The following is a 21,963-nucleotide window of genomic DNA, read 5'->3' on the forward strand; positions in this document are numbered from 1 at the left end:
AACAAACCATTTCGCATTGCTACGCTGTCGCTCGCTCCTGGGCATAAGACGGACAGACAAGCCGGATGAGAATACCCGGACGAATGCCATTTGTTGCCCAAATCCACGCAAAGCCAGTGGACGATGTCGACACTCCGCCACGTAATACATTTATTGAGACACTGAGCTTTTCTCAACCCGTGTTATTGAGTTGAGGCCATTGGTCGGGGCGGGTCGTCCAAACTGACTCGTCCGATGCAGGTACGCACCACCACCGGTTTTGCCTTTCGGACCGAGAAGACAGAAAATGTTTAGGCGCTCTACGCCTACGGAAACAAGAATGGCGAAGGCGTGCATACTAGGCCTCTCCTGGATAACCAAGTGTGCCTTGGAAGTCGAGTATTCAATTGCCGAGCTGAAGAAACTGGCGTTCTTGTAAGAGCAAGTGAGCCGCGAGTTGCAAGGCATGTGCAAGCGTGCATGGGTGCATGTGGCCAGTGGGAAGATGGTGTCCGGGCGGAGGTAAGAGATAAGATACGGAATATCACATACATACAGCCGAGGGGTAAATGTCTGCAAATTATATTCTGATATTCCAAGCATAAGGGCGCTAGGAATGTTAAGCAAGGGGTTTTTTGGGGGTATACGTACATATATACTTGTTGCTTAATGTGAGCCCGTGGATTTGGTGGTGGTGATGATATTCGCTTCATACGCCCGTGCCTCGCCACCATGCGCTACGCATGGGTTACCATTCTACAGTCTCCATACGTCTTCATTGGCTGCTGTCGCGTCGCATGTGGAACTCGTCCTATGATCACCAATTCTCCTTTCTCATGCATGATAGCCATGTCCGCAGCCGGACGGACCCGTGGTCTGCATGCGTCGGGCTGCCTGCCGCCGCTGTCAAACTCCTGCCAAACCCATCCATCCTCTCGGTGCGTCTGTAGTCTGAGGATGCAGATCGGCTGACGGTAATTACGATCTACTTGAGGACCGTACCGGTAGGTGCTGCAATGTGAAACTTGGGGACACTAGCATTTCCTAGTCTGCCCATTATAAAAATGCGGAGCTCCTCCCGTAATCGGGACCCTTTGTGCCAGACGGTCCGTTTCCCCACTATAGTACTAGTCTGGGAACTAACGAACTAACCCCAGCGAACACACCACAAGTAAAGTCATTCACACAACGTGCTGCCCCCTTTACCGAGCGAACGAGGCTCCAAAATCAAGCGTAAACCCACACGCGCCACAGGCCGTACCTGCTCTCTTACTAGTTCCACCATCCTGGCACTTGACCGCCATTTTGATCATATCTCTTGCCCTGTTGTTGCATACTTACTACTTCACAAGTTCCCACCTCTCTTGCATAACCTTTCTACCATTGCTTTGGAAACTGCACATCGAAATAGCCCAAAAATGTCGAGAATTGCAGTTGTCTGGTCAGGCTTAACCGACGATGACGAGGAAGCGCAATCCTGGTACGAAAACAGGCATGTGCCTGCTACCATTGCGAAGCTTGAATCTTCAGCGCGCACCGCAGAGCAAACCCCCGAGAATCCGTTCCAAGAAGTGAAAGAGGTCAACGGCAAGCATATGACCATTTACGACTTGCCCGAGGAAGAGTCAATAGAAGATTTCGAGGCGAAGATTGGCCCGGCGTTGGGCGACGTTCCAGTCGGCGCACGCTTGAACACTCGGTCGTACAAAGAGTATGTCAAGGTTCACGGCGACGAATGGAGAGACGGTATGTTTGTCTCACGGGCTTGCCCACATAAAGCGATACTATGAAAGCTGACACCCTACAACAGATCCTCGCGATGTTCGAATGTGGGCTACTGTACTCTGGCAGCCAAAACCAGAAGTTTACGATGAATTCATAGAATGGTTCACAAATAGTTTCATCCCCGGAATGTTCGACAGCCCCGAATTACTGCGCGCGCGCGTATTTACGCTCGAGCATGCAACCAATATCCGAGCGCAAAAGTACGAAACAGTAGACAAAGACTCTCTCCTGGAATTCCTGACCATCTGGGAGTTTGAGACAGAGGAATTCCCATGGGAAGTCTTAATTTATCTGGGAAGTTCGGAGAAATGGCGATATTACATGGAAGGCGGGATGGTGGTATGTTGCATATGTACGGGAGATTGAAGATGCACAATTGCTAACGTCCTATTGCAGGATTGGGAGATTGCGCAATACATGGTAAAGAACAACTATCCTGGAACGGAGGAACAGGGAGATTCTGCGATAGCGAGCCCAGGAATGCCCTGCCCCTAGTCGCTAGAGAATCGTAAAACAAGCATTCTTGCGGAGGCTGATATTGCATAGGAATATAGGGACGGGGACGAGGACGACGAGGAAAGATATAGCGAGGACCAAAGCGGGGACGAGGACAGAGACAGCGAAGATCAAAATAGTGAGGACCAGAACAGGAACGAAGACAAGGACCATCGCAACGGCATACACCAGGACGATGACGAGGATAAGGACCATTGGCATGGCGTACATCATTTTAGCGAGGATGACGATATAGAAAGCGAACGAGGTTATACCGATCGATATGTGATAAGGTGACAAGCTGGATGAGCGGACCGGCTGCCTGAGGTCAGAGCTATAATCTTCTTCTTCCTTTCAGTACTATTATCTTTTCTGTGTATGTATACTTTGCGAGTTGGATGCATAGCGCGGTACATAACTGTCTAGTTCTTGAATATGTTCCTCCTGTTTGGAATTCGCGAAGGGGCACTGGGTATACCTGTTATTTTTGTGGAGCAGCCCCCCGTCTACTAGCATGTGTGTGCATCGATTCAGAGGGAAGGATTGGTGGCCTAGTACGATCGCCATATCTGGATGGGTAAAAGGTTCGATTTTGGATTGGCCTCGTTTCGGAAAATGTGGGTCTCAGATGAATGAGTTGGGTTGTGGCGATATGCTGCAGCTGTATCTTTTATTAATTTTGATTTCGGGTCGGAAGTGTTTGATTTTGACAACATTGAGTGATGTTGAACTCGTTTAGAAGTTCCCAAATGATGCTTAAGCCCGCCCTGGATGCATGATGACGGGCATTTGACGCACAGCGATCACTATGCAGCCACCCTGTGTGTGGCTCCACATTGCTTGTGTCGAACCGACGCCGAAAATGAGATTTGCAGACTCTTGAGCCGTCATACCGGGTTGGATAAATGAACAATCGGGCCCTTCCGAAAGAACGGGCCCATGTGACAGTTGGTATCCATCGCTACTTTCTTCCGTCTCAATATTGTTACAAGCTACAAGAGAACGAGCATCCGTACCAACAGTTTGGAGCGCCGGCTGCTTTAGTAACGTAGATCTTGCAGATTATTGACCAGGTCATTTTCCAGGAACAGGGGTTGGGTTCGACTGGGGGGTCTCTGGTTCACGTAGGGCGGGCGGTTCTTTTAGGTAAAGTCGTTTGCGGTATCCAAGATCCCTCTGCTGGTCTATGCCTTGAGTAGCTAGAACATGATTTTTACGTGTTTTTATGACACAATGCAGACCACACAGAATTTTTCGTGGAAGCTGGATCATTTTCGTTCTCTGACGCGGAGTAGACTCCCCGTTCAATGAGGTGCCAGGGGACTTCGCGAATGCTACAGAACCTGTCCCATACTGTTGTTTGAAATGCTTTTTTGACATGGCCTTGCTTTTCCCCAGCCCCTGTTCCGTCCAGGGTTTTTGAATCGTTCGCTTCAAACTTTAACCCCTTTCGTAATTTATCGTTTTCGGTACACCGATGAAGCTTGCTCTCTCGTAGTCATCAGTATCGGCACATTCCACATTCACGTAGTGATGTATTGTGTGCCCTACACAGGTTCTTGTCTCGTACCCAGCTTTGTAGACGAACAATCGAAATTTCTTCCTACTCTTGTGTCTCTTACATACGCAAAAAAATTGGTGGGTGTGCGGCATCAGTATCCGCAGGCTGTTTGGGATTTGGAAATAGAAAAGCTCTGAAAGTACTGCCCACGCCGCATTTGGCGAGAGCTTCGAACACTAAAGACATTTTGAGTGGATAAGAGCGAATGATAGTGATGTTAATATTATGAGGTTGCTCATCATGTAGATACCTGCTAACCTCCATAGGTTTTTGGTATACGCATGATTTCTGTAATCGTCACTGAAAATGCAAATGCGATCGTTTTTGTTGTAAGCCTGTGTGCGACAAGACCGTAAGAGAAAGTCCATATCTCGAAGGAAGCAACCGCTTTCTTGGTATATCAGGTTTCCTAGTGCTGTTCTCAGGTCAATACGACAACGAAAATTTACATACCGAAAGAAGACGACCGCATCGGCTTTTACATTCAATAGCGCCATAGCTTCATTGCTTGAGCCAATCAAGAGGCCTAATATAAGTGCACCCCATGAGGCTGTAGTGTTTCCTCGAAATGTCCCAACGAAAAATCGAGTGCAATGACTGAGGTGGAAGAGTCAAGTATAGGGGAAGTGCTTCAGGAGTGATGTTGTCGTTCCGTACGTTGATGCACCACCCCATACATCATAAAAAATCATGTTGACCTAATCCCTAGCGCCTGATAGGCCTGCTCCGATTTAAGGTTTTCAGGCCCATTCCAACAAGCGACGAAACCCGACTCAGTTTCGTGCTTACTGAGGCCAGTCCAGCAATGCATTTAAATGTGAGCATTACGAGGAACCTTGCTCTGACTATCGAAAAATTAATGGTTCTTCAGGAGTACGCAGATGGTTATGAAACCAACCCAGAAAAAAAAGACGTACGATCATTGACGTACCATTCTCAATGGCCAGGCGATATACTAGTCTTCAAATTGCAGTAGTATAAAATCGGATACAGTGTAGGATCATAAATTTACACCAACGAATAAAACCTCTCAGGGTCGGGCACATTAGCGCATTGAAATCAGCCCCCCACTTAGCTCAAAGCCTTTATGGCTCTCTCAGCAACGCAGTATTCGTGCATAGTTTCTTCATAACCAACATTTATGTTTAATGCAAGCCTCAGCAAACGAACAACAGTACTGACTGAGTAAAAAGCCCCAAATCATCATATGAGCAGATCTGATACTTTCAGCCTATCCAATTTCATCAAATGTCTACATTACTCCTCCGGATCCCGGCCGCCACGCTTCCTCATTTCCTCCAGGTACTCTTCTTCAGTCTCAAGATCGAATGGTACAGGCCTGGTGATGGGGTTGATTGAAGTGCCATGTTCTTCAAGCTGTTTAAGACGTCGAGCAGTTTCTGGCTTGGTAGTGTTGACGCTGTAGAGCTTGACGCGGCTATCGAACGTGTTAGTGTGATGATCTTGGAAACTAGCAACAAGGTTTCTGGAAGGACGGCTTACTGGCAGGAGGATGTCACATGAAGATCCCAATTCCTGTCCAAGGTTAGTGCGAATAGATAGAGGAAGACTAAGAAATGCTTACCATGCGCTTCGTACGAATGTTGGTTGGGTCTAGAGTTCATGTCAGTAAATGGTCTTTCCACAACAGCAGAACAAAACGCTATCAGAGATGGGTAGAGGCATATTTTTCGAATCACTTACGTTCAAAGCATCATCCCAACAACGCACACAAAACTCGCTGAGGGGTTATTAGTCTTAATTGCCAAAAAATATGATGATCGGAGAACGTACAGCCAACCCTCTGCATCCACAGGGACATCCATCCACCAGGTGCGCCAGGCGTGGAAGTACTTTTTGCTCAAGTTCTCATACGGCACTTCATACCAAACACCACCTCCATCGTTGCTGACTTCAACTCGCTCTGGCCAACCGCTGCCACTGTATGCCCAGCCAGTCATGCGGATCTTCCCGTCATGGACAATGACATCTTTATCAACCGGTGTCATGATAGCGCTGGAAACTGGCATAGTCTGGATGCTGAAGCCATTACTGTACGTCACGTTCTGCTTTCCTTTTTGAGGAGTGTAGTACAGATATTCCTTCATCTGTACTGGGGCTAGCGACGGGTTCTCTATGACGTTGATGCGTGTTAGCCATTTGCAGCTTCTTGCTCCAATGTACCCCATCACAACCGCACGGAGGGGTGCTCCGTGAATGGCAGGCAGTGGCTCCCCATTCATCTCCCATGCAAGAATGACCTCATTGATGTTGACCTTGCGGGTTGGTACCGACACAGCGTAGTTGTAAACCTGTCCCTTCTTGAAGTATGTGTCGGCACCAAAGAACTCTACATGCTTTCCCTCTGGTTTTATACCACAGTATCTAAGAACCTTCTTCAGACTGACACCAACATAGCGGGCGGTGCCAATAGCGCCCTCGCCCCAGGGTGCGTTGATGAGTTCATCGCCGTCTCCAGGATAGTCGTGAATTTGCTCGATACGACGTGTGCCACTGCATTGTAGGGTGACAACAGTACTCATGCGTGGAAATATGCTTTCGTCCTGAAGTTCCTTCAAGGTTATTTTCTTTGGTGTATCGACGAGACCTTCCACTTCAAAGAAGTACTTCTCGGGATCAATCTCAGGGACGCCACCGTGATTTCGGATGAAGTGGTCTTTGTTGTTGGTGATCTCGGTCTCGACTAATCGCTTTCGGGGCGGCTCGCCATTGTAAGGAAACTCCAAGACGTGCACCATGTCCTCGTTTTTTTCCTTCTTAACATAGTCCCATGAAATGGCTGGCAGGTCCTTTGTAGTCTTTCCTAGAGCATAATGGTAGTACTTCCAGCGTACACCCTCGAGCACAGGGTTGGTCTTGGGGAGTGGGAGCAGTTGGTACTCTGGCGGTACAGGGAAGTCGTATTTCGCTAGGATCTCTGCTGCCTTCTTCTTCTTCTCAGGGTATCTCTCCCATTCAATGTAACCCTTCCATCCTTCTCGCTCCTCGGGAAAGTCAGGTTCCTCAGATGTCAAAAGCACAAAAGGCTCTGCATGCGGTTCAGCAGGCGCCATTGTCAATGTAAAGGGTGTGAAGATGGTAACGTTCAGAGGTACCCAGTATTAGCCTGGGGAAACACCCACTAAGTACCGCGATAGTGATAGCCCCGCCAGCTTAAGTACCACATGTTACAATAACAGGTTAATTGCTCATTAAGCGTGGGGCATACCACTTTGTCACAGTGCTTGCTGCAGGTAATCCATGTATGGCGCTCGACTAGCAGATGGAATCTTTGCGCGAGCGAATCAGAAGTTCAATGACATTTGTAATGCGACATACGAAGCAGACTTTTGATATACGACTGCGTCACGATGATGGTTACTAGGATAGCTGTCGTGCAGGGGTTGAGCAATGTCAACCAAGGGTGCCAGTCTCTGTCAACCGAGTCAAGAGCGGAAGATATCTGAGAAGCATCCAATAGGCATGCCATTGTTGAACAAGAATCGACGAAGCTTGGCACAAAGTCTTGTACGCGTTAAGCGGGGAATAACTTCATGGGTAACTAATGACATGTATGACGTAGTTGCTTGACGCTGTGCAAATACTCTAGCAGGGAAGTCTGTCGCATCAGCGCGGAGGGAATGACGAAACAGGTCTAGAGGAGAAAAGGAGATAATCAAGAAACATCACGATGGCCGTTAGAGTTACGACGCATATGGAATGGCAGTGGAAGAATTGGCACGTCAATGTCTCCCCCACGTGTTTCTCGGCGACATGCATGACGCTAGTGCCGCTATGACTTCCTGTGAACATGGCCCGGCCGAAGGTTGAACACTGCGGCGCTTGCCGTCGAATACAATTCGAACAAGAACTCCAAATATGCGAAATACTAAACCTCAGAACATACTAGTGATTGCTCATAGCTTCTCTTCATGCTCAATGGTAGTTTCTATTGATCTTTCAAGGGTCGTTACTTGCATATCATTCTCCCGTTCTCTCAACTCATTTTACTGCAAGAAGGAATGAGTCTTCTCGTAATGGTCTCTACAAATTTCATGCTCCCGCAGAATTCCAAATGCTTATCAGACTTGGTATCGAGATAAGTCCCTTGAAATTACAGAGACAAAGCAGAGCAACCATGCCACACAGCCACGCACGCTAGCGCGTCCCTCTGAAGGTTAGATAGGGTGTCAAACCATTGCAATACGATGTAATACGATGCAATACGTCCATATGATCAAATGGAGCACTTGAATAAGAGCAGACACAGTGAAAGATGCTGCACATCTTCGTTTTGCTTTTCATCGAAAACCGATCAGTATCTACTAGAAGCCGTAGGCCACTGCGATCTTGCAAGCTATTCTATCAGGCCAACACAAGGCAAACTTCGAATTATCTCTCTCGATTCCTGCTCGTGTACTGCTTGTTCAGCTGGCATCTAAAAGAGGTATGCTCTATAGTTTTACAAAGGGCATCCCTTTCGGAACCGGACCGCGCATAGGTCCCTCATCCCGCAATGTGTCCAGTTTAGTGATTCTGCATACATTATCACGAACAAATCTGCAGTTTTACTGGCCCACGAGTCTCCAATATCAAATTATCACAGCCACTGAATCCAGGCATATAGCAAATCATGGCAAGTTACGAAGGTGAAGGATCAAGATTGGATATTTCAATAATCACACGTACATATCGTGCCAATTAGTATACGACAGATTAGTAGATTTGAAAGGTAGGATAGAGGCCACATGAGAGGCAGTGAAAACTAGAGAATCCCCATGATTCAGTTAAACCCCAATCACAGCATCGAAATCAAAAACCGTTGAGGATCTTGCTCACATTCATCACTCCCATGAGTGGGATGAACAGACAATCTACCGCATTCACCCGATCTCGTGACCACATGCATGGGATATGACCTCCATTTTCATCACTTCAAGGGCTTTCCTTTACAAGTGAAAGAACAGCAGATTGAGCGGTGTAAGACAAACATACCGTAGGAGCTACAACCTCACGAAATTTATAACTCCTTTACCGCTTCTTCTGCCCTACTCCTCCAACTAGGCTTACAACCTAAACCGCAAGCCCAATCCTCATAATTACACTATCTCACTTTTCAAGAAACCCCCCCCAAAAATACACAATAATGGCGGAGAACGCCCAAACCACCCTAATGCGTAAAGCAAGAACCTCATCTTCCTTCAATTCCTTCGACCTCACATGTATCCTCTGGGGCGGGTAAGTCTTCCCCCTCCCATCATTCCTCCACCCCAAATAAGAAAACAAAAAACTCCAACTAATCATCCAACCCTCCCTAGCCAATCCACCGTCCTCTCCCGCCGCCTAGCCTTCACGCGCGTCGAAAAAGCCCTCGGGACCCACGACACGGCTCTCCTCCCCCAATGCTATGCCCACACCTCGCGCGAAGCGCTCTTCGCCCAAGGTCTGGAAATGGGCAAGGTATGTTTGCAGGACATGAAGGAGTATGGACACGAGCATTTTGTGTGGGTTACGCCGAAATATCGGCTTGTTAATGCGAGGTATGTTCTTTCGTCTGTCTTATTTTTTGTTAAGATAGGAGAAGCAGGAAGGGGAGGAGGTGGAAAGAAAAGGTATGTAAGGGCGATACTGATGGAGATTTTAGTCCCTTCGGTCACAAAGCTATTCTCTTCGAACCAGCTGTGCAACACAATGGCACTGCGGAGCAACAAGCTCAATGGCTGCCGCTCGCGCGGGCGGGCAAGATTCTCGGGACGTATGCGCAGACGGAGTTGGGACATGGGTCGTTTGTGAGGGGTGTGGAGACGACGGCGACGTTTGATCAGGAGACAGATGAGTTCATTGTTGATTCTCCTACTATTTCTTCGACCAAGTTCTGGCCGGCGGGGTTGGGCTTTTCGACTACGCACGGGGCGGTGATGGCGCGGTTGATTGCTGGGGAGAAGGATCATGGGCCGCATATTTTTCTGGTGCAGTTGAGGCGGGTGGAGGATGGGAAGCCGATACCTGGGGTGGAAATGGGGGATGTGGGGCTGAAGATGGGGTGAGTAGGAGTTGGATTTTCTTTCGTATAGTGTTCTGGGGTATTAGGGAATGATGCTAACGAGATCACTTGAACACAGGTACAATGAAGCGGACAACGGGTTCGCATCGTTCGACCACGTTCGAATCCCCCGGTCGCATATGCTCATGGCTCATAGCCAACTTGCACGCGATGGTACGTTTACCAAGGATCCGCTGCGCGCAAAACTATCATACTCAGTCATGTTGCTCGTCCGTGGCAAGATGCCTGGTGCCTTTGCCGTACAACTTGCACAAGCACTGACAATCGCAACACGGTATTCTGTTGTGCGGCAACAGGGGCTCGGTCCAGCAGATGGACTGGACGATGAAGCCACTATCATGCAATACAAACACCAACACTTTCGTTTGCTCAGTCTCATTGCAAAGGCATATGCAATGTTCTTTGCATCGCGTGCCTGTGAGACTCAGTATGACAAGCTGCGGGAGATGCAGGAGAAAAACGATCATTCTCTCCTCCCATCTGTACACGCACTGATTGCGGGTCTGAAAGCATACGTCACTTCAGAAGCTGCTGATGGCGCCGAAGATGCCCGCAAGATGTGTGGTGGGCATGGGTACATGGCTATCTCGGGTCTTCCAGATATTGTTGGCGCTATTGTTGGGGGCTCCACATTCGAGGGCGAGAACTACGTGCTGTGGCAGCAGGTTGGTCGGCATTTGCTCAAGCAGCTGGATCGCCTGCAAGACAGCGACACAATGGAGCCGCAGATGCAGTATTTGGCTGATCTGGATGATTCCAATGCAGCTTGTCCGGCGCAGGGTGAGCAATTCCTCATGCACGGGGTTCAGCTTGCTGTGTTTCGTCATCGTGCGCAGCGTCTGGCCACCAAGGCACATGCGGAGATTCGAGCCTCGAGTAAGACACCGGCAGAGGCTTGGAACAAACATATGATGCTGCTTATTTCAGCGTCGCGGGCGCACATTGAGTACTTTACTCTGCGTTCCTTTGTCGATGCTATCTCACAGTTGCCTGATAGCACATCTGCAAACCTCCGTAAGGTCTTAGGGCGCGTATGTTCGCTCTTTGCGCTCTCTACAATCATCAACCCGCGCTCTGTGGATGCACTGTCTTTCATCGTAACTTGCGATGATCGACCGCCGTATCTTTCGCCCCCTCAACTCGATATCATCCGCTCACTTGTCAACGACCTGCTTGACCAGCTTCTACCCGAAGCCATTGCACTGACAGACGCCTGGGACTTTTCCGACGCCAGTCTGTGCAGTGTGATCGGGATGTATGATGGTAACGTATACGAGAACATTATGCGCTGGGTAAAGCAACTGCCGGTCAACCAAGACGCGTGGCAAAACGGGGGTGTTCAACAGGGTTGGAGGGAATGTGTCGATCCAATTTTACGAGGCATCAAAACCCGGGCAAAATTGTAGGATTACAAGCCGGAAATGGAGTTTTTGTCTTCTCTGTTGAATGTGTACTCGAGGAGCACTGTCTCAATGTCATTAGAGTTAATAAAGTCCGAGGTAATTTAATCTAACCGAATACTACTAGGGTAAGCGGGGCACAGCAATTATTATTCCTAAATGTAATAACATGAAGAGAGTGAACCTAGGTGTGTATTATACCATATGTACATTGAATACCAACAGAGAACTAGGAAGAATAAAACAGTGTGGTTGATATTGAGAGCCATCTTTGCCAGTCGTATGAAAATGGTGTGTTTCCCCTTGGTTTTGAGTTGGTGGGACGCAACACTTCATCAATGAATGCTTCCGGAATGAAATTGCGCATCTCGCTTGCTATTGCTTCGTAGTTTCTTTCTTTGTTCCTCGTTAGACCAAAATGACGAAACTGGTCGTCTCTGGATAAGGGAAAGAGGAAAAGTTGCACTAATCAACTGTCCTATTCTAGGATCTACAAGACTCTCATGAGACTGTGATAGTGCTGCTTTTGGCCAATCTGCTTGTACTAAGACAGATGGAGTTCAAAGCGAAAGTGGCGATGTATGGAGCGTGTATACACAATTGCTTGGTAAGAGGGTATGAAAGTCGCTCCGTGCGTAGGAAAGACAGACAACAGTGAGATGTTTGCTTGATGAACGAGGTCGAATTACTGCATGACGCCCTTGGCTGGATTTGCCCACAATGCATGCAAGTACTCAGCTCATGGTGCAATGTTCGTATTGTAAAGCCGTCTGGAGCAAAGTCATGACGCTGGCGGCGTTACTAGTCCAGTGCACTTGTTGGCTTGGGTAACAGTTTCCTCCTCTATCCGCCTCGTCTTTGCGCCAATTGCACCGCCAGGGTGATTCCGTCTGAAAACAATCTTGGTATCCTCTTGGTGCATTGCTTCAGCGATTGTCAGTGCAAGCATGTCACCGACCGCAATTGTCACGGTTGTGCTGGTGGTTGGCGCACAAACGCCAAAGGACACCTCCTCTAGCTCGTGGATGGGCGCAGGCAGTAGTATCGAGCGTGGTCTGCCTCGAAGGAGCGGACATTCCGAGGGCTTAGTATGTGATGTAATGGCAAGGATGGGTGTGTGGGACGGTATGTGATCCAGAAGAGCGACCAGCTCCGCAGTCTTTCCAGAGTAGGAGATGAACATGACGGCATCATTCTAATCACAAGTCAATTATAGGCGGACTTTTTTGTAGGAGGGGCTCCAACTTACCTTCCTGATGTCGCCGAGGTCTCCATGCAATGCCTCAGCGGCATGCATGAAGGAACTCGCAATTCCTAGGCTCTTCATGGTTGCGACAATTTTGCGCCCTACAAGGCCGCTTTTCCCAACACCACAAACTATGAGTTTGCCTCCTGCCTCGCTGTTCTTTGTAATGACTTCAACGGCCTGAAGCAGGCCATGGCGGGCTACATGGTCCGACTGGTACAAGAAAGTAACTTGTGACAGGGCACTGGCGGCGGTTGAAAGAACGTGGACGGCACGCGACAGAAGATGGGTTCCTTTGGGATCGTCGGCCGACAGTGGCGGGGTCAGAGGTTGTGCGTCAGAGGGGGCACGCTTGCGCTTTAGGGATACGGGAGAGGGGGAGGGAGAGGAAGCGGGAGAGGGAGAGGCAGAGTCAGAGGAGGAGAGTGGTGGGGTATCAGCGAGAGGCTCTGCCATGATGTCGTGAGGAATGCGGGACGGGGGCAGACGCAGGGTCGCTGTATATCAACACCGGCTGGCGATCTTTGCAACACGTCTACACATATACGATCTGTCTTTTAGTCTCGCTCGGGCAGCCCCGGAAACAGCGTCGCATTGAGTAGGCGTAATGCACCCGTCTAAAGAAGCGACGCGACGCGATGCCATGGCCTGGCATGCGCCGACTGATTTGCAATCCAGCCCACATCCCTGCATGACGCCGCACGGAAACGTTGCCATTCGGCTGGGTAAGCATAGTGCGTGCCCGTCTTACAAGCATCAGCCGGACTCCGGTTGCGATCCAGGATGGTGATGGTGAAAAATGCATTGCGACATTGGCGCTAACCCATCGACTTGCATGTGCAAAGGGCCCGGCTCTAGGCCTCATCTAGCTACATCCCCTGCCATGATTCAAGCCCAACCGTCGTCGCACGTTTCTTGCACTACAGCCCTCGATCGTTGGCCGCAATCGTCCATGGGTGCTTGTGGGTAGTTACATGCGCCACGGGCATCCGCCCTGCCCTGCGCCCGGCCCTGCTTTACAATGGGGGCCCCGCGGATGCCGCCTCGAAGAGTGCCGTTCGCCGCGCGCCCATACACGTTAAACCCACCTCCCCGCCATCCAACTTGGCCATGCCCAGTTCCTTTCTGTACAGTGCCTGTGCCTGCTCGCTGCCCGTCAGGAGCACCATGAACCGGAGGTCTTCCATATCCATGCAAATCTCGCGACAGCACCTGATAAGCCACTTGCCCGCCCCTTGGCCTTGGTGTTCGGGAATGAGGTATACATCGGTTAGGTAGGCGAGCGTCGTGTAGTCGGTTATCATGCGTGCCATGCCCACGGCCGTTTTGGTTCCATTCGAGACCACGAAGACACCGAGCGTGAGGCTGTTATCGAGCAACGTCGTCAGCTTTGCAGGCGCGAGAGGCTTTGCCCAAAACACGGCGTCTGTCGCATATGCCTCTTGGACAAAGCTATGCGGAAGAAGCGACCGATCCGAGGAAATGAGGTAGGTTCGCGTCCCAATTGCACGTTCCCATTGGAAAATTTTCTCGTCCATCTTTTCGATATGTGAGGCCAAACTTGCAGCCATAGGTGAAGACGGGTGATCTCTCCCTCCTAATACTCCGAGGGATGTTGAGTCATACTCTGCTCAACCTGCCGGCTCTTATACTTTGGCGATAGGTACTCATGAATTCACGCCCTAGACGCCATGTCACCACCTTGTTGCAGGTTTGACCCCAGAAAATATCCAATGGCTATTCGTCCCGCTCTCAGCCGTGACTCTACAACATGTCCGAGTGCCGAGTGCAGTTAGCAGATCGTCTCCTCTGGGTATACTTTCCATCTCGAGAAGGAGGGGCTGCAAGCTCCCAAAAATCACATACCTGTGTTGACTCGCAGTCTATGTCTGCCGTTCGTTTGTTAGGCTGGAAAGTCAACAGCAATTTGTGTGGAGAAGTGCGTGTTTTACCAACAGACATTATGATAGCAAGATATTGTTTCTTGAACTCCGCCGACAGCTACGTACGCAGTACGCTCTCGTTGTGGCGTCCACGCGTGTTCACGTGGTCAGGCGCTGACGCTAGTAAGACATTCATTACGTTCGCACCTGCCATACCATTGCCATGAAGCTCGCATCTCCCTGGACATTCATCGTCGTAACAATTCTCGTTAGTGAGCGCATCACCAAGTGCCAGTACACGATATATGTTCAATCATCGCTACTGAATGTGCCACAAGCGCTGCGGGCTGTGGATGAACGTCGCATGCGCCATCGGCCCGTCCTGCCTTCCCCAGCTGCTACTCGATAGGAGAGCATGCAGAGATCAGATAATGAACGGCCCACATCTACTTGAATCCAACCCGCTATTGTTCCATGTATATACCAACGGACCTGGTGTTTGTCTGAATCTTATTAGCTTTACAAGGCAAGCATCGAGGCAAAGCCCAAAAGTCCAAGCGGTATTTCGGTGGACAGGGGACTGCAATCCTATCAAGCAGCTACTAGACGCTAAGGTGTGGCGTCATTCTAGGGCAACAGCACCTCATCATTCCTTCATCGTATATCACGCTTTGTCACCCTCGCAACCAATCTATCGGCTAGCACTGTACACAGCATCATCGCCGTACCCACTGGAAAACAGCAATCCAGTTTCATTTTTGATTAATTTCTTTCATGATCTAGTATGGTATCTATTATTTATTCCAAAGCTGAACGCAGCTTAGATGGAGATCCACCGTCCCATCCACGTGTCAACGATTTGCTTCGCCTCATCTACAAGACCCATATCCAACAGCAGCTGAGCAGTTCCACGCACAGCCGAGTCGAGAGCCGAAAAGATCCAAGCATGGGTATAGCTTGTGTGCTCGCCTAGAGAGCTACAGTCAGTCTTTATCTAAAAAAAAATCCCAGTTCTACTTACCAACGAAAATGGACTTCAATTCGGTCTTGTAGTAGGCAGGCAGGAAGAGATCTTGTTGGCCAATAGTAGGAGAAGCCCAGGCACCGGCCTGGTGTTCGTCGGTTTCCCAGCACTGGCGGTCGTACGCGCCAGTCCATTGTTCATTAGCTACCTCACCATGTATTTCGACCATGGCGCGTTGGACCATAGCAACGTGGTCCTCTTCACTAAGGGCACCTACGGAGCGGGCCAGAGTACCAGAGATGTATGAGCCCAAGATGACACCAGGACCGGTCGAGTTGATCTGATAAGAAGGGTAGCAGACACTGCCAATGCCTGAAATATCAACCGAACCACATCCTCCAATAATCGGGGGCGAAAGCTTCTCCCAGAAGCGTGTCTTGTAGTGCAGAGAAACCTTGCACGACTGCTGGTAGTTCATCTCGTTGATGGCACGAGACAAGAGGGATGAGTATTGGGGAAGATCCCAGATCCTGACCTTTGAGAAAGGAACAGCTACGACAGCGTAGTCATACTCTTCGCTCTCTGGCTTCATTGCAAAGGGGTCCTTGCGCCACTCAACAGAAATCTTGTCCGTTTCTTCATCGTACTTCAGTCCGGTGACTTTGCGGCCGAGGGTCAAACGGTCCTTGACGTGTGGGTAAAAAGCGCGAGGAAGCGACTCTAGACCCTTATCGATGGTCCGCCACGTTGTTGCACCAAAATATGCGGTATCATATTCCCAGATGGGACCATTTGAACCACCGGTAATGTAGTCAACTACATCAGCACTCTGGTTAAGCGCATATTTGACATACGCGGCTTCTGACCAATGAAACAAGCCCTTCTCAACGGCGTGCTTGTGGGCCTTGTAAACATTTGTGTGCATCTCACGTACGACATCTGGCGTAGTGGCCACAAATTTTTCCAACTCTTCGGTAGCGTGCTCAACAGCCTCCTCATCTGGACCCTCGGGCTTTGGAAGACTGTATGCAGTGGCATTACTCCTGAGCATTGCAGCGCTGGGGACGCGTCCATTGGGAAGGCGGTAACCATTCGAGTCACCCGGCACGTTCGGGCTCGATTGTATCCACGGAATGAAGTTGACAGCAAGCTCGCTAGTAGGACCACCGTTCATTTGGGTCAGAACATCTCCAAGTTGGAAAACCATCTTGTGATCCTGAATATCCAGCGTCTCGTTTGTTTCTGGATAGCGAGTTGATACTGGGAAGCGCATGGGACCCATCTCCTGGTACTGGTATTCGTCAGGTTTGCTTCCGGCCAAATACTTAGTTCGAATACGACCTCCAATACGTTCGGAAGATTCGATAATGTGCCAATCGTGGATGCCGACCGACTCGAGTAGATGACTTGTGAGCAATCCCGACATGCCTCCACCGACAATGGCAATTCGCTTGCTCTTCTCCATCGCAACATAGGAAGCATTGTTCTGCTTGCTCTTCATGTAGGCTACACCATCGAACCAAGGTCCCATGGTGTCAGCGACCTCGGAAATATCCTCCCTCTTCCTTGGCTGATGCTTGACGGAGATCGGGGCTGAGCGTCCGATGAGTCTGGATCCCGAATACGCATGGAGACAACCTCTATGGATAGCATTCTCTGGTACAATCCACACAAAGCGTTCTGGGCGGGCCGATCGCTTGATGTAATGCGAGGCAACATCGTGATGTCTCTGTCCGTGGCTCTTCATTCCGCATTCACCGTAGACCAGACGAACTTCACCCTCGAAATCGTCATCATTGAAGTCAACGTGGACATTGTGTACTGAGTCTGAGTTAACCTCAATGGGTTTGAAGAAAAGGATGTCTGAACGAGGGGCCACTGGGCTGGCAATGGCACCGCCTGCCAAGGACAAGGCTGCCGAAGAGGCTGTGATGAGACCCTTCATTTTGGCTTTGAACAAGTATCGATGTAGAAGAAAGATACTTCATGGTAAAGGAAATATCCGGCTTCAAATACCTTTTCCTTGCTGATGCTAAGGCAGGCTCGTCCGTACGACATTACCCATGTTGAAAATTCACGTTGGTCACCAATGTCTTATCATTATAGGGCGTATCGTATAGGGCGCGCCAACACTCATCCGAAGATTAGTCCTGGCCGTTCACTGTATATTGCTGCAAAGAATGTCAACCGGCGCAGCTGCGATAAGGGCACCATGGCGTCGCCAGCCGTAAGATTTGACAAGTGGGCTTGCAGGATGGGGTTTTCCACACGTCAAGATTCCCGTTACAGGTTACTCGCAACATGGACTCGAAGCGAGATGCAGTAGTCTAGCGTATTGCAGGTATTAGTGTGGAGACGCATCTCATGGATAGGATCGGCACTTGGGGCGGGAAAGCTCTTTACACTCCGAGAGATAACGAATATCAACATCGGATCCATTCCGACGGAGATATGGAATCCTTGTAGGCTTTTGAATAAGCTTTTTTTTCTCAAAAAATTGCTCGTACAACCCCAAGATACGACATCAATTCATTGCAACGGTAGCGGCCGTCAAACAAACATAGAATGCAGCAGAGGGATTGCGACATTGCACAATCGGATATTGGCTTGGGTAAACACCATGCTTACAGCATCTGACAGTAAGAATGCTGTTCGGACTCCGCAAATGCCATGCTGTACCAACAGGCTTAGTCTTCCTCCGAGCGTTTGGTATAGTTGCGGGAGCGCCGTCGAGCCCGTGGCCCGCGATTTGAATGACCCGGATGACCCGAGAACCGCCAAAGGACAGAAGTGACGTTTGTACGGAAATATTGTCAAAGGATTGCTGGGCGAGGCTTCGGCCGTCGAGAATGGAGTTGGATCCTAGGACAGCAGCGAATCACGAACCGAACAGCAAGCCATGTTGATCCACAAGTGGATCCCGGAGATATCGATAACCCATCTCGTGTGGTTTAGAGAAGTGGCTCTTATCTAAGATTCAGCGTCCTTTATCTTGGATTACGTTAGAGTCATGAACTGTTTTCCATCAGGCGTGATACACGCGCGGTAGTACAACGCGAGGTTTCTTGGCGCCAAGCTCGAGTGCATCTTCCACAATCATTCCTGTCATAGCCCATCACACCCTACTCCACAAAAGAACGAATCGCAGTCTCCTTCCGTTTTAGGAGATATCTGTATACATATCTCCAGCTTTTCATTGCCCCACGTGTAGTGACCCGAGGTTCAAAATAGCCCTGCTCATTCGACCGCCACCAAGCCATGTCGTCCTGATGGGGTCCCTCGGGCCTTGAGCCGACGGGCAGGCTGAAAACAATTACGAATGGAATGGACAGTATGTTTTGTGAGGGCGTGATACCAGCCAGACAGCCAAGTATGGATTCTGATTGTATTCCTTGCCGACGACGGCAACGAGGGTTATCTAGCACACGAAGGCTCGCAGCTCTTGGAAGCCATGGCATTCGGTCGAATACGGACGTTAGCTCTGAATAGTTATTCTAAAGCATCACTGAGAAAATGATTGTCAACATGTATATAACTACGGGGCGGTAGTACATATCTCAAGTACCGCGCAGCAATTTTCCTCGGCTTACTCTATATCCACGAGCATTGCATCCAAACTTCGACATACAAACGCAATCATGGTATCCTTTCGCTCTATCTTTACTACCTTTTTGGTGGTAGCCGGTGCTGCCATGGCTACACCCTCACCCAAACTCGCTCAGCAACCCGTAGTCACCTACCTCGGCACCCAAGGACCAATCTTGTGTATGTAACCCTCATTTCCCCAAGCACATCTTTCCATACTAATCCACTCCCAGCAAGCGGCGCATGGACTTCCAAGGGAATAGTGTACACATCCGGCACCGTACCCTCTCTCAATGGAACAATCGTCCCCGGCGGCATCAAAGCCCAAACGGTAAACTCAACACCCCCATTCTCAACTTCCCCCCTTTTTTTCTGCACCCATGTTTCCACCTCCCACTTACTTACACGAAGTCTCATTTAGGCCCAAGTCATCAAGAACATTGCAGCTGTTCTCGAAGAAGCCGGTACATCGTGGGACTATGTCATGAAGACTACTGTTTTCCTGGCAAACATGTCCGACTACACTGCCATGAACGAGGTGTATGCTGCTATGCTTCCCAGTCCGAAGCCTGCCCGTACGGCGGTGGAGGTGGGCAAGTTGCCGGGAAACTTTTTGATCGAGGTTGAGGCTATTGCGGCGATTCCTGATTCATGAACGGGGCTGTAAGAAGACGTGGTGAGGGGGAGATATGCGAAGTCTTGGATATGAGATTTGCAAAATAAAAAGATTATTAATGTTTAGATGATTTCAAGATGGTCTAGTCATCATGCAACTGAGGTCTTGTTGAAGCGATATATTCAGTGCTAATTTTAGGTCTGGTTAGCATGAGGGGTTTCCTTTTGCGGCTTTCGTTGTCACAATTTCTAATGTAGAAGCTTACCCGACAGGTAGAATGGTTGCAGGCAATCCAAGAAGCAGGTCAGTTTCTTTGCTGCCTAGATTGTTTCACATGAGTGAGATTTCATGGATATTTATCGTATTGTCGCAAGTGTGGAATAGCACTCACAGTGCGGGGAAGTCTCCGGGCCTATTTGCGCTTGCTACTAGCTAGCCAGCTAGATTGCCGCCAATGACGTTCACTACTGCGGGGTCACACTACCCCAACTTGAGCGGTATGTAACAAAGACGCGCAACCAAAAAAACACCCCGAGTCAACATTCGGAAAGCCCAGGATTGCCAATGACCCGAGGAGCGCTTGCGCAATGCCCGAACTATACGATCACGATGGCAAGCCCGTAAAGCACCATATGGCACGGGTAAACGGGATTCGGATACACTACATCACATCTGGATCCGGGCCGCCGTTACTCCTGCTCCACGGCACGCCCAAGACGCACTACTACTGGTATCGGATCCTGCCACTGCTAACACCTCACTTTACGATTGTCGCGCCGGACCTGCGGGGCTTCGGCGCGACAGACAAGCCGCCGGCGAGCGAAGGCTACGATGGGCGGACAAACGCCAAAGACATGATTGGCATCATGGACGGGCTGGAATTCCAGACGTTTGCCGTGCACGGCGAGGACCGCGGCGCTACGTACGCCTTTTGTCTCGCAGGCCTGTATCCCACGCGCGTGACGCACCTGTCGTTTTGCGAGATGCTCTTGTCGTCGGCACTAACGCAGGCGTCGTTCTTCACGCGCGACAACATTGCTGCGCAGTACAATCAGACGGGCGTGTGGAACTGGCATATCCCCTTTTTCTGGCTCCCGCACGTGCCCGAGATGCTGATTCAGGGCAAGGAAGAAGAGTTTTGGACCCATTTTATGAGGAGTGAGTGTTGTAATCCTTGTGCGTTGGACCAAGCGGCTGTGGATGAGTGGGTGAGGTGTGCGAAGGCGCCTGGGGGGACGAGGGGGATACTGGAGAGTTATCGGAGTCATTGGATGAATCTGGAGATTGAAGAGGAGATTTTGAGTAAGGGGAAGTTGAAGTGTAAGGTTATGACTGTTGGGGCGCTTGAGTAAGTTTTCTTTTTTTGAGAATTGGGGGAGGGGGGAGGGTGTTGGTTTGAAGGGTTGTGGGTGCCAAAAGTGCTAATATTGGAGACAGATTTTTTGGGCCGCGTGTGGAACAGCAGATGAAGTCTGTGGCGGAGAAGGGCGAGATTGCTGAGATTTTTGAGTGTGGGCATTCGTTGGCGATTGAGCAGCCTGAGCGATTGGCGAATCTTTTGATCAGGCTTGTTCATTGATGTTGGACAGGCTGCAAAGAAGATGGGTGGTAATGCTCACTCGATTAAAGAGTCAGTGTGTGAGTCAAGTTCAAATTTCAGCGTTATGAATAAGTGGTAGAGGAAGATATCAGCAGAGGCACAAGGCTCCAATGTTGGCCGACTCTTGACAAGCCTTGTTTTTCATATAGCTCTAGTTGAAGGAAGGGTACATTGGTGGGTAGAAGCCCCACTTGCCATGCCACTGACGTCAAGTAAAGAGTCATGTCTGTTGGTCACTGGAAAGAAATATGGATATGTGTGTGTGAAACGAGAGTCCAAGAAGAGTATCTGACCTGCTTGTAACGAATCAGGTGACTGTAAAGCAGCCATGGGCTAGTGAGTCACGAAGCTGGGAGCATGGTGTGTGAGGACCCACCACGTCAAGGCATACACACACGGGGTGACGATGTTGCAACAAGAGACCACATATCCCATATGCCATGGGAGAGATTACGAGAGGTGGAAAGCAAGCCGGCATTTCAGCCGAATAGCGAGGTGGGCGGATACAGCATGTAGATTGCAGCGATATTCGAGACATGCAGGGTGTCTTATCGATTGCTTAGCGCCGGCAGGACTTGGCATCCGGCAAACGTCACCTCGCAACCCGGGCCATGGTTCTCTCCTCTCCTCTTGTCCCCAATCGCGGCTCTTTGGAAGCAAATGTGTCGGTTGACCCCAGCAACACCTGGATGCTGCCTGTCCACACCCTACAAACAGGCCCCGGTCACGTGAATCCTGATCGTGTGACGCGTTTCGTCACGTTCATGACCACAGTGGTCACGTCT

At 49.8% G+C, this 21,963-nt stretch overlaps 9 protein-coding genes across 9 annotated transcripts; 4 read left to right on the plus strand and 5 right to left on the minus strand.

Annotated features, from left to right (window-relative positions):
* Positions 1-1,307: 1,307 nt before the first annotated feature.
* PSV08DRAFT_282958 (uncharacterized protein) lies at positions 1,308-2,732 on the plus strand. The gene is made up of 3 exons (XM_014224023.2): positions 1,308-1,725; positions 1,790-2,103; positions 2,161-2,732. The coding sequence occupies exons 1-3, from the start codon at positions 1,398-1,400 to the stop codon at positions 2,257-2,259; spliced, it is 741 nt and encodes a 246-aa protein (XP_014079498.1). The 5' UTR covers positions 1,308-1,397; the 3' UTR covers positions 2,260-2,732.
* PSV08DRAFT_282970 (uncharacterized protein) lies at positions 2,182-2,603 on the minus strand. The gene has a single exon (XM_066092567.1). The coding sequence runs from the start codon at positions 2,491-2,493 to the stop codon at positions 2,263-2,265; it is 231 nt and encodes a 76-aa protein (XP_065949442.1). The 5' UTR covers positions 2,494-2,603; the 3' UTR covers positions 2,182-2,262.
* A 2,345-nt stretch (positions 2,733-5,077) lies between the features above and the next one.
* On the minus strand, positions 5,078-6,894 carry PSV08DRAFT_175743 (Oxidoreductase, molybdopterin-binding domain-containing protein; the record flags this gene model as incomplete). The annotated part of the gene is made up of 5 exons (XM_014224025.1): positions 5,078-5,258; positions 5,324-5,356; positions 5,406-5,434; positions 5,525-5,561; positions 5,615-6,894. 5 exons carry the CDS (start codon positions 6,892-6,894, stop codon positions 5,078-5,080), a joined length of 1,560 nt encoding a protein of 519 aa, XP_014079500.1.
* Positions 6,895-8,966: 2,072 nt separating this feature from the next.
* Positions 8,967-11,290, plus strand: PSV08DRAFT_360721 (acyl-CoA dehydrogenase/oxidase C-terminal; the record flags this gene model as incomplete). Its single annotated transcript, XM_014224026.1, has 4 exons — positions 8,967-9,058; positions 9,139-9,360; positions 9,465-9,863; positions 9,943-11,290. The coding sequence occupies 4 exons, from the start codon at positions 8,967-8,969 to the stop codon at positions 11,288-11,290; spliced, it is 2,061 nt and encodes a 686-aa protein (XP_014079501.1).
* Positions 11,291-11,744: 454 nt separating this feature from the next.
* Positions 11,745-13,099, minus strand: PSV08DRAFT_400491 (uncharacterized protein). The gene is made up of 2 exons (XM_014224027.2): positions 12,534-13,099; positions 11,745-12,479 (listed from the first exon to the last, which is right to left on the minus strand). Exons 1-2 carry the CDS (start codon positions 12,984-12,986, stop codon positions 12,066-12,068), a joined length of 867 nt encoding a protein of 288 aa, XP_014079502.1. The 5' UTR covers positions 12,987-13,099; the 3' UTR covers positions 11,745-12,065.
* A 242-nt stretch (positions 13,100-13,341) lies between these two features.
* PSV08DRAFT_34173 (uncharacterized protein) lies at positions 13,342-14,132 on the minus strand. The gene has a single exon (XM_014224028.2). The coding sequence runs from the start codon at positions 14,099-14,101 to the stop codon at positions 13,547-13,549; it is 555 nt and encodes a 184-aa protein (XP_014079503.2). The 5' UTR covers positions 14,102-14,132; the 3' UTR covers positions 13,342-13,546.
* A 1,101-nt stretch (positions 14,133-15,233) lies between these two features.
* On the minus strand, positions 15,234-17,322 carry PSV08DRAFT_219631 (uncharacterized protein; the record flags this gene model as incomplete). Its single annotated transcript, XM_014224029.1, has 2 exons — positions 15,234-15,382; positions 15,435-17,322. The coding sequence occupies 2 exons, from the start codon at positions 17,320-17,322 to the stop codon at positions 15,234-15,236; spliced, it is 2,037 nt and encodes a 678-aa protein (XP_014079504.1).
* A 1,570-nt stretch (positions 17,323-18,892) lies between these two features.
* Positions 18,893-19,617, plus strand: PSV08DRAFT_360725 (Endoribonuclease L-PSP/chorismate mutase-like protein; the record flags this gene model as incomplete). The annotated part of the gene is made up of 3 exons (XM_014224030.2): positions 18,893-19,142; positions 19,196-19,293; positions 19,384-19,617. The coding sequence occupies exons 1-3, from the start codon at positions 19,016-19,018 to the stop codon at positions 19,615-19,617; spliced, it is 459 nt and encodes a 152-aa protein (XP_014079505.1). The 5' UTR covers positions 18,893-19,015.
* Positions 19,618-20,130: 513 nt separating this feature from the next.
* Positions 20,131-21,440, plus strand: PSV08DRAFT_282991 (Alpha/Beta hydrolase protein). The gene is made up of 2 exons (XM_014224031.2): positions 20,131-20,926; positions 21,016-21,440. The coding sequence occupies exons 1-2, from the start codon at positions 20,166-20,168 to the stop codon at positions 21,155-21,157; spliced, it is 903 nt and encodes a 300-aa protein (XP_014079506.1). The 5' UTR covers positions 20,131-20,165; the 3' UTR covers positions 21,158-21,440.
* The last annotated feature ends 523 nt before the right edge of the window (positions 21,441-21,963 follow it).

The sequence above is a fragment of the Bipolaris maydis genome (assembly GCF_028858645.1).
Source record: "Bipolaris maydis strain C4 unplaced genomic scaffold PSV08scaffold_4, whole genome shotgun sequence".
NCBI lineage: Eukaryota > Fungi > Ascomycota > Dothideomycetes > Pleosporales > Pleosporaceae > Bipolaris > Bipolaris maydis.

Coding starts and splice junctions, on each gene's coding strand:
- PSV08DRAFT_282958 (XM_014224023.2), top strand. CDS start 1,398: ATGTCGAGAATTGCAGTTGTCTGGTCAGGCTTAACCGACGATGACGAG. Junction 1,726..1,789: donor CGGCGACGAATGGAGAGACG/GTATGTTTGTCT, acceptor ACCCTACAACAG/ATCCTCGCGATGTTCGAATG. Junction 2,104..2,160: donor ACATGGAAGGCGGGATGGTG/GTATGTTGCATA, acceptor GTCCTATTGCAG/GATTGGGAGATTGCGCAATA.
- PSV08DRAFT_282970 (XM_066092567.1), bottom strand. CDS start 2,493: ATGATGTACGCCATGCCAATGGTCCTTATCCTCGTCATCGTCCTGGTG.
- PSV08DRAFT_400491 (XM_014224027.2), bottom strand. CDS start 12,986: ATGGCAGAGCCTCTCGCTGATACCCCACCACTCTCCTCCTCTGACTCT. Junction 12,480..12,533: donor ACCTCGGCGACATCAGGAAG/GTAAGTTGGAGC, acceptor ACTTGTGATTAG/AATGATGCCGTCATGTTCAT.
- PSV08DRAFT_34173 (XM_014224028.2), bottom strand. CDS start 14,101: ATGGCTGCAAGTTTGGCCTCACATATCGAAAAGATGGACGAGAAAATT.
- PSV08DRAFT_282991 (XM_014224031.2), top strand. CDS start 20,166: ATGCCCGAACTATACGATCACGATGGCAAGCCCGTAAAGCACCATATG. Junction 20,927..21,015: donor ATGACTGTTGGGGCGCTTGA/GTAAGTTTTCTT, acceptor TATTGGAGACAG/ATTTTTTGGGCCGCGTGTGG.